General features: G+C 49.4%; 1 protein-coding gene across 2 annotated transcripts in view; it reads left to right on the plus strand.

The window, feature by feature from the left end:
- The first annotated feature begins 5,428 nt into the window (after positions 1 to 5,428).
- SEC14L1 (SEC14 like lipid binding 1) overlaps positions 5,429 to 12,208 on the plus strand; it is a 56,533-nt gene continuing 49,753 nt past the window's right edge. Inside the window, exons 1-3 of one of the 2 annotated variants that reach the window (XM_077854379.1) lie at positions 5,429 to 5,578; positions 6,539 to 6,643; positions 7,994 to 8,086. In XM_077854379.1, coding sequence (XP_077710505.1) covers positions 8,024 to 8,086 — 63 coding nt within the window. In that variant the 5' untranslated portion in view covers positions 5,429 to 5,578; positions 6,539 to 6,643; positions 7,994 to 8,023. The remainder of the gene's footprint in view (positions 5,579 to 6,538; positions 6,644 to 7,993; positions 8,087 to 12,208) is intronic. The other variant, XM_077854380.1, reaches the window with a different exon arrangement.

A 12,208-nucleotide genomic window follows, 5' to 3' on the forward strand; every position in this document is an offset into this window, starting at 1 on the left:
GGAAGGGCTGAGAGATGGGATTTTCAGCGAGGTGTGAAATGAGCAGATGTGTGGGTCTCAGCGGGAGGTAACAGAACATTCTGGAGGCACAGCAGCAAGATGCCTGGCTGTGGAATTGAGCAGAAACACCCTCCCCAACTGCCGTGGTCAAAAGCCTTTGGGGGGACGGGATATTTCGGGGTCTGAGGTGGCCCTGTCTTTTATATATGGCAGAGAGAGGGGGAGGTCTGGGCCCTCTGTCTCTTCCCCTCTCTGCCCACAGGACTGAAAGTGGAGCAGGCCTTTCTCTTCCTTCCTTAGCTTTGGGGAAAATGCTTCATTGATCCTATTTAGGATGCTCTGCTTCTTATCCCTCACTCGGTGTCCCCCTGTTGTGTGACCTTTGGTCTGTGCCTTCTTGGCACCTCATTGCTCCTGCCAGGCCAACCCCACCTCCGGCTGGTGTGACCCGCAGAGGAGCAGCCTGGGAGCAATTGCTGACTTGCGAAGTCCCGATGTAGCCTCGGAGAGAAGTGCCACACAGCTGCATCAGGGTCGGAGAAGCGAGGACTATATTTTGTGAAACAAACAAACCAAAAAGAAGTATGATTGGGTTGGCTATTTTTATTCCTCTGAGCCGGAAGCTGAAAGGCCTCAGGTCATCCTTTGTTGTCCTAAATCTCATCGGATGAGGGCTGTGTTTCCCAGGGCACAGGAAAGCAATTCTCTTATGCCAGGCCTGCTGTCCTACTCGGTGACACAGAGGACAGGACAGGGTGGGAGAGCACCACCCCCAAGGATGCTCCCACTCGGTCCATGGGATGGAGAGATGTGTTCAATGCACTCAGAATAAAGGCCTAGGGTAAGGGTCACGACTTCAACCCATCCATTATTTAATAGGGTTCTGGAAAATGGCAGGTGCCACGACAGGTAGAAGATAATGAGTGGATATGGTCCTAGGACCCAAGCAACTTGCAATTTGATGAGATACAGACCCAGTTCTTCTTTTTTTTTTTTTCTAGACCTGATTCTTTTACAATCCCATTGAAGGCGGCATGCCTTACTTGGAAGTGCCCCGTTCATAGGCATCTCAAGAAAGAACAGGAGACAGGGAAGGCTTTCGGGGGGGCTGCAGAACTTAGAAGCTACATCTTCACTGTTTGCATGTCAGCCCTATGCGGTAGGCTGAGCACCTGGGAGGAAAATCTGCTTTTATATCATGTATCTTCCCACACTGCTGTGCTTAATATGGTGTCTGAATAAATTAAGGAGCTGAATAAATGTTTGCCGAGTTAACAAAGGGATGAATAAATGAACAGACAGAGTGGAGGTGGAAATAGAATCATTCTGGACAAAGGAAAGCTGGGGACAAGATTTATAGAAGATCTCAGATGGCAGGCCTTGATGCTTACATTTATTTCTGTCGTCGATGTAGACTCAGAGCCAAGGTGTGAGTTTGCTTTTGTGTTTTTGCAAGCGAGTTCTGCCAACAGCATTAAGAAGAAGGCCCTGGAAGAGGGCAGACTTTTTGGCAGCGGAACTAATTAGGGAAAGGGGAGCTTTGCCTCTCCAGATGGAAATGAGGTATTTTAGAAATGTGTAAGGTCAGATGATAACTTTTGCAGATCTGGCTTCTTGGCCTCGAGTTTTCCCAGGTTGGAAATGATGCAATGGTATTAGCTCAAGGCCACTGGACAGCCGCCAGAGCTCAATTAGGAAATTGTGCCTGTGGAGTAAGCTACATTTTCCATACTTTTCTAGGCTGGAAACTTTGCCAGATGGCCCAAGTCAGGAGAATCTGCTGTGTTTTGCGAGGCTGTCTTTTACCATCAAATGAGAAAGTAATCTCTTCCAGACGTGGAAGAGAGTGGACATGTCCCTGTGACCAAATGTGTAAGGGGCAGATGCCAGGGTGGGTTGGGCCACCGGAGACTACGATTAAATGCCACTGGGCTTCCCACACAGCCTAAACACTTACTTGACTCCCTTAGTTACATTCAAAGGGATCATTCAGACCTTACTTCCTGTTTCTTTGGCTGTTATGGGGAAGACGTTGGGCACTGCAGGCTGAAATTTGAGCTAAGGCTGTCACTTGCCTCCCAGTGTCTCTCCAGCCACGGCCGTCCCTTTAATTCATACCCCCAATCCTAGTGGTGTCACCAACTTCCCGATGCTTTCTTGGGGATGAGTCCTGATAGTGTACTAAGAACAATGGAGAAGATGTGGCTGTAGGGACCAGGGACAGTGTCCCCAGCTCAGGTTAATCCTGTTGGGGAAGATGGAACAGCCACAGCGTCGGGGCCCAGGCAGGTGTGAGCAGGCCACTGATCCCATATCCTGACCAAGTCAGCCAGAGATAGCCACAGGGAAACAGCAGCTTCAGATTCCGGCTCCTAGTGGTAACTCAGCTGAGCAATCCTAAGGAGCCAGAGGATCTCTCTATGGATGCCAGAACTTGGGAATCTTCATCACCATCCCAGGGCACCCATCAAGCCTTCCATCCACCAAATGAGAGGTGACCACAGACAAGTGAGGAGTTTACTGATAAAAATGTTCATCAAGCTGAGGCCTCGCTCAGGATGTCTTGGAGTACTCTCAAGAGTCTGAGGAAGAGAGCAGGGATGCTGTTGCAGACGAGGGAGGCCACACCATGTCATCTCCACTAGTGCTCAGCTGTCTCACCAGCCCTGCCCTTTGCTCTGCCTGTTATGCACACACTACTGCGTGCACACACACGTTGCATCCCCGACGTGTCGTTCAAGGAAGAGTGATCCTCTTTGCCCTCTCCTTCTCCTTGCTGGCTAGGGGTCGAGGTGACATTGAGATAAGGGCAAGGCAGCAAGACAGAACGAACCCATGGCCCTGATGAAAAATGAGACCACCCATATCCAAATCATTTAACTGTGGACTCCTGTGTCAATATGGCTCCTGTGTCAATATGGCTTACTGTTTATCTAGAGAATTCTTCCCCCCAGAAGATAAGACTGTAAACCAATAAATAGCATTACTGTTTGCTTCAGGAAACTCATGAAAAATAATGTCTTCTAACAAAAGCTGGCTCATCTTGGCAAACAACCCCCTCTCAGGAGGATAGATTGCTCACCTGGGCAAACAGCTTATTTATTAGACAACTGTTTACTCCTCAAGACTAGAATCTTCAAGGGGCACCTGGGTGGCTCAGTGGTTGACTGTCTGCCTTTGGCTCAGATCGTGATCCTGGGGTTCTAGGGTCGAGTCCCACATTGGGCTCCTCGGAGGAGACTGCTTCTGCCTATGTCTCTGTGTGTCTCTCATGAATAAATAAATAAAATCTTTTAAAAACCCAATCAAACATACCATAATTTATACTTTAAACAAGTGTTGTTTCCTCCAAATTAGATTCTTTGTGAGTCTCTTCTTGTATTTCAATGATACTACTATTGCTTGAGACATTTTCAAATACCTCTTTTTTTTTTTTTTGAAGATTTTATTTATTTATTCATGAGAGACAGAGAGAGAGAGAGAGAGGCAGAGACATAGGCAGAGGAGAAGCAGGCTCCATGCAGGGCGCCTGATGTGGGACTTGATCCCGGGTCTCCAGGATCACACACTGGGCTGAAGGCAGGTGCTAAACCGCTGAGCCACCCAGGGATCCCTCTTTTGTAATTATGTCTTGATTTGCCAGCCTCAGTGGTCATAGACCATCTTTTTTTTTTTTTAAATGAAAAACATTTTATTATTGGCAATTTCAAACCTATACAAAAGTGGACACAATCATACAATGAACAATTATCAACTTAGGACCAATCTTATTTCATCTAAGCCCTTAATGAAGTTTGAGCTAAGGCTGTCACTTGCCTCCCAGTGTCTCTCCTGCAATGACCTTCCCCTTAATCCAAAAGACAGGGCTTCTTTGAAAAATGTTAGCTGTGATACCATTATCCTGCCTAAAAAATCAGTCATTTTTTTAGTATCATTGCATGTTTGAAGAGTTTAAGCTCCTTGGTTTCATAACAATTTGTGAAAATGAAGATGGAAATCAAGTACATATGCTGCAATTGGTCGATGTCTCAGGTCTTTTTCTCTTGAAAAGTTTTAATTGAAGTGTACTATATACAGACAAAAGTGCCTGAATCTTAACTGTTATGACTCAGTGATCACCCAATCTCTTTTAGCCCCTTCCCCCTTTTTCCCTTTGGAATTTATCTGATAAAGACTGTCATGCAGGGTTTCCCATAGTTGATGCTTGGGCAATTGTTTCCCCATGGTATCATTTGGCATGTTCCTCTGTTCTCCGTTTCCTGTAAATTGGTGGTTACACCTACAGGCTTATCAGATCAGGTCAGCTTTTGCCAAGACCATTTCATAGGTGTTGCTTGTTTACTCCTAGTGGGAGGCTCATCATTCCTGGGATGTCTCTTCTTGAAAGCATCTTTTGGAGGTCGACGTGCTTTTTACAAACAGGCCAAAGCCTGTCGGAGCCGAGTCTAGTGAGCAACGTGGGTGCTCAAGTGCGAAAATGATGGTTTGAGAAAAACAAAGTGTGATCAAGCTATAAATGATGCTGTCGTGTGGCTGCTAAACTGGTCCTGAAGGAAATTCCACAGCAGCTCCGGAAATGCGCTGTGCGGCGGCAGCATCCAGAGTGCAGCCACCCGGGGTGACTAATGCACAGGGCACGGCTGGGACACCGCCAGAGACATCGCGCGCGTGGGTCGTGACGCCGTATGGGTGGCCCCCTCCGGGCCTTGAAGGCCCCACGTCTCAGCGCGCATCACACTCGTGCTTCAGGGCTGGCGCTGGAGCTGCGCGGTCCCGCTGCAACACGGCGCTCCCGGCCCCCGGCCCCGCGTCAGCTCCATCGCGGGGCCCGGACGTGTCGACAGGACGATGCTCGATGCTCGGTTCCACCCAGCCCCTCGCGGGCCCTGGCGCTCGCCTCGGCTGCACTACTCGGCGAGGGTGTGGTCAGGGCGCTGCAGGGGAGGCCTGCTGCTCCGGCTGCTCCGGCTGCTCCGGCTGCTCCGGAGCAGTGCACAAAAAATGAGGAGGCACCGGACCTCCCGGGGCAGCGGCCTGCTCCGGCCCCAGGCAGCCGCGACACCCGAAGGCCCGCGAGGACCCGCCTGCTCCAGCTCAGCGGAGCTCCCCGCTGGCCGCGCAGCCCCTAGAGCCCCGCCCCTCGCCCCGCCCCCGCCCCGCCCCGTGACGCAAGCAGGGCGGGGCCAGCGGCCTCCAGTGAGCCCCGCCCGGACGACAGGGCCGGCGCCAGCTCCGAGCTCCGCCCACGCCCGCCGGCCCCCGAGGTGGCGCCTGCGCAGAGCCGCTCCGGCCGGCTTGGCCCCGCCCCCTCGCCTAGCAACCGTCGTCGCGCCCGCCTCCGTCCTTCGGCCGCGCTCGCGCACGCGCGCTGCTTCCGGCCGCCCGGCCCCGCCCCCCGTCACCCGTAACAACCACTCGAGCCGCGCCGCGCCCCTCCCGCGCCCGCCCCCCCGTTCCCTCCCCGGAACCGGCGGCGGACCTGCGGCCGGCGGCAGTGGAACGGCGGCGGCCCCACGGAGCCGCCGGCATGAGCGCCCCGCGCCGCCCCGCGGCCCGGGCCCGGCCTTTCTGACAAGAGGTAGGCGCCCCCGGCCCGGCCCCGCGGCTTCCTCCGCGTCCCCGCCGCGACCCCCGCGACCCCCGCGACCCCCGCGACCCCGGGAGCCAGCGCTTGGGGCCCGCGGGCCCGGCCGCCCCTCCGCGGCGCGCGCGGCCTCCCGGGGTCTGGCCTGTGGCTGACTTCTAAGCGCCCAATTGTCATGCAATAGAGGCTGCCCGGGTCCAGGCTGCGCCCCGGCCGGTGTGGCCCCGGGTGCCCACGGAGGACGCCTCCTGGACCGGAGCACCCGAAGCTCGGGAGCCGGCAGGTCCCCCAGCCCGGTCCCTGGGGCTGCGCGGGCGGCGGAATCCCGCTGGGTGCTGGAGGAGCTTCGCCGAGCCTCCTGCTGCTCTTTAAGTCTCTCCTCCACCCCCACCCCACCCCACCCCCAACCCCCGCATCCCCCTTTTTTTTTTTTTAAGACCCTGTAACCAGCCCTCTCCCCTCCGCTGGGAGATTAACTCCGGAGTTCATTTTCCCAGTTTTCAAGTCGCGCACCGGCGTCGTCAGGTTTGCAAGAAACCAACGTGGTGCCGGCGCATCGGGACCTGCCGGCCCGGGATGGAGGCTCGCGCGGTCCCTCCCGCGGAGTTGGGCTCCCAGTGGCATGACTTTAGAGCTGGAAGCCCTTCAAGATTATCTCTCACCCCTCCACCTCCCTCCGCCCCCCCCAAAAAAAACCCTCTAATTTTTCTTTTTTGCAGAGGGGAAACTGAGTCCGAGGGAAGCCAAACGACTGGGTCGAGGTCACAGGGGAGTAGTTCTGTAGCAGGGTTCAGGCTGCTGGTGCTGCTGCTGTCCGACAGAACCTGTTCCTTGGGAGAGATATGCTAAACAAACATACCAGAGAGAGTCCTAGACTTAAGTGTAATAACGTAGATAAGAATCTTCTGAAATAAAATATATCTCCCTAATCTTTTTTTTTTTTTTTGGTTACAGCTAGCCTTTGGGCTCCTTGAGGATATTCCATTTTGTGCTTTTGAATATCCTCTGACCATATTCAGCATGAAGTAACATTTTTAATGATTATTCTCAGCAGGACAGGTAGGCTCTTTGGGTTTATTTCTCTTCTACTTCTTTTTTTTTTTTTTAAAGATTTTTATTTAATCCTTTGTGAGTGTGAGAGCACAAGCAGGGAGGTGGGGGTGGTGTTGGGGGGGTGGTGCAGGGAGAGGCAGACTCCCGACTGAGCAGGGAGCCCTACGTTGGGCTCAGCCCCAGGACCCTGAGACCATGACCTGGGCCCAAGGCAGACGCTTAATTGATTGAGCCACTCAGGTGCCCCTCTTCCTCACTTTTTTTTTTTTTTCTTTTAAGATTCTATTTATTGGGGCAGCCCAGGTGGCTCAGCGGTTTAGCACTGCCTTCAGCCCGGGGCCTGATCCTGGAGACCCAGGATCGAGTCCCACGCGGGGCTCCCTGCATGGAGCCTGCTTCTCCCTCTGCCTGTGTCTCCATCTTCCTCTCTCTCTCTGTGTCTCTTGTGAATAAATAAATAAAATCTTAAAAAGAAAAAAGATTCTATTTATTTATTCACGAGAGGCAGAGAGGCAGAGACGCAGGCAAAGAGAGAAGCAGGCTCCATGCAGGGAGCTCAATGTGGGACTGGATCCTAGGTCTCCAGGATCACGCCCTGAGCCACCCAGGGATCCCTCTTCCTCACTTTTAAATAGGGAAGTTAAGTCACTCAGAGGACTCCAGATAAAGTGTGTTTTCCAGAAAAATGCATGTAGGCTGGTGCTGGAGTGGGAATATGTACCTTGCAGGAAGATTCCTTCCTCTAGGAAGTAGGCTCCAGCATTTAATGGATTATTGACAAGTATCACAGCTGTTTGAGGCTGGAGGTTCCCTGTAGCCAGAGTGCTTGGTGTTGCTGTCATTTGAAGACAGGCCTCTGACATAGTAGTCTACGCAGTTAGAAAACACGGATTGACAAGTTTACTTTGGAGCCAGCTTTTGAGGAGTGTACCACAATTTGAGATACAATGGCATTTTTTTCCATTTTTATTTTTGTGTGTCTCCAGACTTAATACCTTGAAGTGCCATCCTTTTTATTTGGCCTCTTGTAGAAGCTGTAGAAGAGAAAATGATTCGAGAATAATCAGATCATAACATTTCAGTGCTGGAAAGACCCCAGCACAGGCCCTGGGAGGCAGACCAGAGCTGCTTCCCTCATGACGCTGGGACTTTCTTCACCTTTTCTTGCTGCCTTCTTACCTTCTCCTTCTCCTTATATAGTCCAAGTGTCATCTTTGGGTTTTTGTGCGTAGAGAAGTATGTGACCTACTGAGGTCCCTTTCTACACTTAGACTGTGGTGTGATGAGTAAATGCAGACTTAATTTTTTCCAGACTTAATCATGTTAAAAAAAAAATCCTATATTTGTGTTTTGCAGGTGTGAGAGGATTGCTATTGTGTTACAATCATGGTGCAGAAATACCAGTCACCGGTGAGGGTGTATAAACACCCCTTTGAATTAATTATGGCTGTAAGTACTTTACATTTTAATTTAGTGTTTGGCTTTTTTTTTTTTTTTTTAAGTATTCAGATTTGATGACTTGTAAATGGATATTTATTTCATAATTTGTCTCCATTGCTTCACCTTTACTTACTCTGTTTCTATGCTTATGATCCAGATCTAGAGTTCGTGAAATGTTTTTAAACCGTAAATCTCTGAAAATCCAAACCTGCATATTTGTTTTTTAAAAATACAACTCAGGCTAATAGGTGAATTTGAGTTAATTCTCTCTTTGAAAACACAGAAGTGGAATTCTGACGAAATACTTCTGGATTTTGCTGTTTTGGTTTAAAGTAGAAAAGGAATATGGAGAGTGGTTTTTTTCCCCTCTGCTGCTTGTTCGGAAGCATGCTCTGGTTGTCAGTGAATGCACTTAACGTAGCACTGAGCACTATGGGATGGAGTTTAGATTATTCTAACGACTACTGAATGAGTTTCTCCCCAACATCAAATTCATGAGGCATAGTAGAATTTCACAAATGGGGTGACTAAAGTCTTAATTTTCTTTGTTATTTATCTGAAGAGTTTGCCTGAAAATAAGCATTTCACTAGATGCAAAAGGAAACAAATCTTTCCCAATCACTTATAGAATATTCTTGGGTATTCCATCTCCTTTCTCGTTTGTGTTACTGTTAAGGTGTATATAAGGTGTATATAACATACGTCCCGGAAATGCTTTTGTCATGAACATAACCTGGTGAAAATGCAAAACTGGACCAAGAGCAAGACCCAGGACACACCAGCCCAGCAAGAAGTCCCACTTGCCCCCTCCCTCCCACCTCAAAGTTAGCCAGTGCTCTGACTTCCAACACCATTGATGAGTGTTGGCTGTTTCTGTTCTATATTTAACTAGAAACTCAGGTGTTTTCACATCTGGCTGCTTCTGCTCAACCTTGTTTGTGAGATTTATTCAGAGCAGTAGAGTTTTGAAAAATAACCCCCTAAACACAAGTCCTCTCAAGGAAAAAATTTAGATATAGGGAGTTTTTAAAAATTGAGACATAATTTATATAGAGTGAAATGGCCACGTTAGGTGTACAGTTTGATCATTTTTGATGAAAGGGACCCACACCTCTATCAAGATGCTGTCAGGATTTCAGCCTTTCCATCTATTACCGCAGAAAGTTCCCTTGTGCCTCTTCTTGGTCAATGTGAGGTTTTGGGGGTTTTTCTTTTGGCACGGGGGTGGTGGTTTTAGTTCTGTATTTCCTTTTTTTTTTTTTTTTTTTGAAGATTTTATTTTTAAGTAATCTTTACGCCCAGTGTGGGGCTTGAACCACAACCCCGAGATCAAGAGTCCCGTGCTTGATCGGTGGAGCCAGCCAGGCGCCCCGGTGTTTCCCTTAAGTACAAGGACTGTTCAGTATTTTATGTTGATGGTTTATCAGAAAGGCTTGTTTCCTGTTTGCATGTTATGTGTGCTGCTTTGGCTTTTGGTTGTTTGCAGCAAAGACCCACTCCAGAGAGCTGGAGAAGGGGTATTGTTCATGGGAACACATGTGGCGTGATGTGGTGATGTGAATGCAGGAATGAGAGCTGGCTGGGCTGAGTTCCAAGAACCTGGCATTGGAAGGTGGTTCCCGGCAGCTCCGGGGAACCTCGGCTGCAGTTGTCCCTGGAACTTCACCCTGTGGGACTCTGCCTTGCTCCATATGGGGGAGCATCTCTTCCCCTTCTCCTGCTGGCCGGCTGCTTTGCTCACTCCTGGTCTTCCCTCCCCTGTGGCTTCAGCCCTCTGGCTGTTTTAGCTATTCAAAGCCTGTCAGGCCCCAGTTCAGCTTTGTGGCATTTCTTGTTGCATTCTTTCAGTTTCTAAGTGACCCAGTCTTGTCATGTTTCCCAGTTCAGATTCTAGAGAGACTCGATCTGGTCATCTTTCTCCTGGAGCAAGTATGTAGGTTATTGGCCAGCCTCCAGCTTATTTGTCCAACCCTTTCCAGTTGGCAGAGGCTGGTGGGGTTGGGGGAGAGGTGTGGGGAGCCGTGGAGCTCAGTGGCCCCGTTTGAAACAGAGAACTGCTCTAGGGGCTGGGTCAGGCCAGGTAGGTGCGGGGGGCATGGGAGACAGGAGTGGTATGTTCTGTTTTTTAAAACGTTAAGTACGGTTTTAAAAGCGCAGTGCAAAACTGATTGTGTGAGGCAAAGGTTTTTTGATGTGTTCTGCAGACACTAGATTAATAAAGAGAAGTTTTGACATCTAATGGTCAACTTTATTTTCCTTACTTGACAATTTTCAAAATGGTGAAGTTTGTTCTGCCCATTTTATGTGTGGATTTACAGGAGAATTTGAAATTCAAGTTCTCAACCATCTCCCCTAGGCTTTTAAAATTAACTCTTTTTTTTTTTTAAGATTTTTTATTTATTCATGAGGGACACACAGAGAGAGAGGCAGAGACACAGGCAGAGGGAGAAGCAGGAGCCCTGCAAGGAGCCCGATGCGGGACTCGATCTGAGGACCCCAGGATCACGCCCTGAGCTGAAGGCAGACGCTCCACCATTCAGCCACCCAGGCGTCCCAAAATTAACTCATTTTTAAATTGCTTTGTTTTGAGGCAAGGCGTCTTTTCTTTTGAGTTGTAGAAAATATTTTTTAATCTGAAAACGAAAAAATGAAATATGCTCTCCTTCCAGAATTAGATAGAAACTAGAATGTTTTAAGTCGTTAGTGACTTTTGTGCAGTGCCATTGGCCACTTTGCAGACTGAAATTTGGTACGTCATAAAATCCTCATTATTATCTTCTTTATTATTATTATTTTTCATTGAGAAACAGTAGTATAATAGACTTAGTCTGGAACTATTCTTTGCAGTTCTTTAGAGCAAGGAGAAAGAGAGAGTTTTGAGGACAGCAAGGAATTAAAGCAAGAACAGAACTGTAGCTTCAAGGGAAAAATTTTTTTTTTAAGATTTTATTTATTTATTTATGAGAAACATAGAGAGGCAGAGCCATAAGCAGAGGGAGAAGCAGGCTCCATGCAGGGAGCCCGATGCAGGACTCGATCCTGAGACTCTGGGATCACACCCTGAGCCAAAGGCAGATGCTCAACTGCTGAGCCACCCAAGGAGTTCCCCTCCGTCTTTTTTTATTTTTAAAGATTTTATTTTTAAGTATGCTCCACACGCAGTGTGGGCCTTGAACCCACAACCTGGAAACCAAGAGTCCTACACTCTACCTTCTGAGCCAGCCAGGCACTCCTCAAGGGAAAGGGTTTTGAGAGAGCACCACAGCAAGTGCCTAGTAGTGGTGAGAGCACTGAGCAGGTGGTGGGCCTGGGGAATCAAAGGGGGGGCTCCAAGTCCTACTTCAAGAGGGGTCCCTGCTGGGAGGAGACTGTTGGGGGAAATGCCATGCAGGGAACACATGCCCTTGTCTGCCAACCATGGGTGTGACTGAGCTTAGTAGTGCCAGAAAATGGCTCAGGTGGAAATTGCCTAGTGTAAGTAGTGACACGGTGGGCATCAAACATGTTAATTGCATTTGATTGATATAATGAGAATTATCATTTGTGTTGGAATCAGTATACCCGTAGCATGAAGAAATCATGTGTTAGTGCTCTCATTGACTCATTTGAATTAAATGGCAAACGAGCAAGATGGCAGTGGAGTCTTCCAGCAGGCCCTTGTGGCATTGAGGGCCTGCTTTTGAGATGTTTGCCCAAGAACAGCAGGTTAGAGCCTCAGCTGAGAAATGGCCTGAGAGCACCTACCTCACCTTGGAGGGTGAGGAGCCCGAGGGACACTTAGTGGCAGAAATCTGCTTCCTGACTGTTCTCTGCGTCCCGCGTGGCCTCCTGCCCCGTGGGCACCTGCAGGGGCTTCCCAGTGTTCTTGGTCCACAGGATGCCTCTGACCTGTCCAGTGTCATCCAAGCACGTTTCCTGGGGCTCCTCCGCCGGGCTGCGGGGAGGCAGATTGAATCCCTGAAGGACATTTAAAAGGTTTGGGGTCTTGCCTGGGTGGAGTGAGGGGATCCCACAAAGCAGGAGCTTGGTATGGGCGGGAGGACTTTGATGTGCTTGTGGGGGAGTGTTTCATGTTGACATTTCTGGGGGAAAACACAATTTTAAAAAGAAACATTTTTCAAGCACAGCTTT

The sequence above is a fragment of the Canis aureus genome, chromosome 16 (assembly GCF_053574225.1).
Source record: "Canis aureus isolate CA01 chromosome 16, VMU_Caureus_v.1.0, whole genome shotgun sequence".
NCBI lineage: Eukaryota > Metazoa > Chordata > Mammalia > Carnivora > Canidae > Canis > Canis aureus.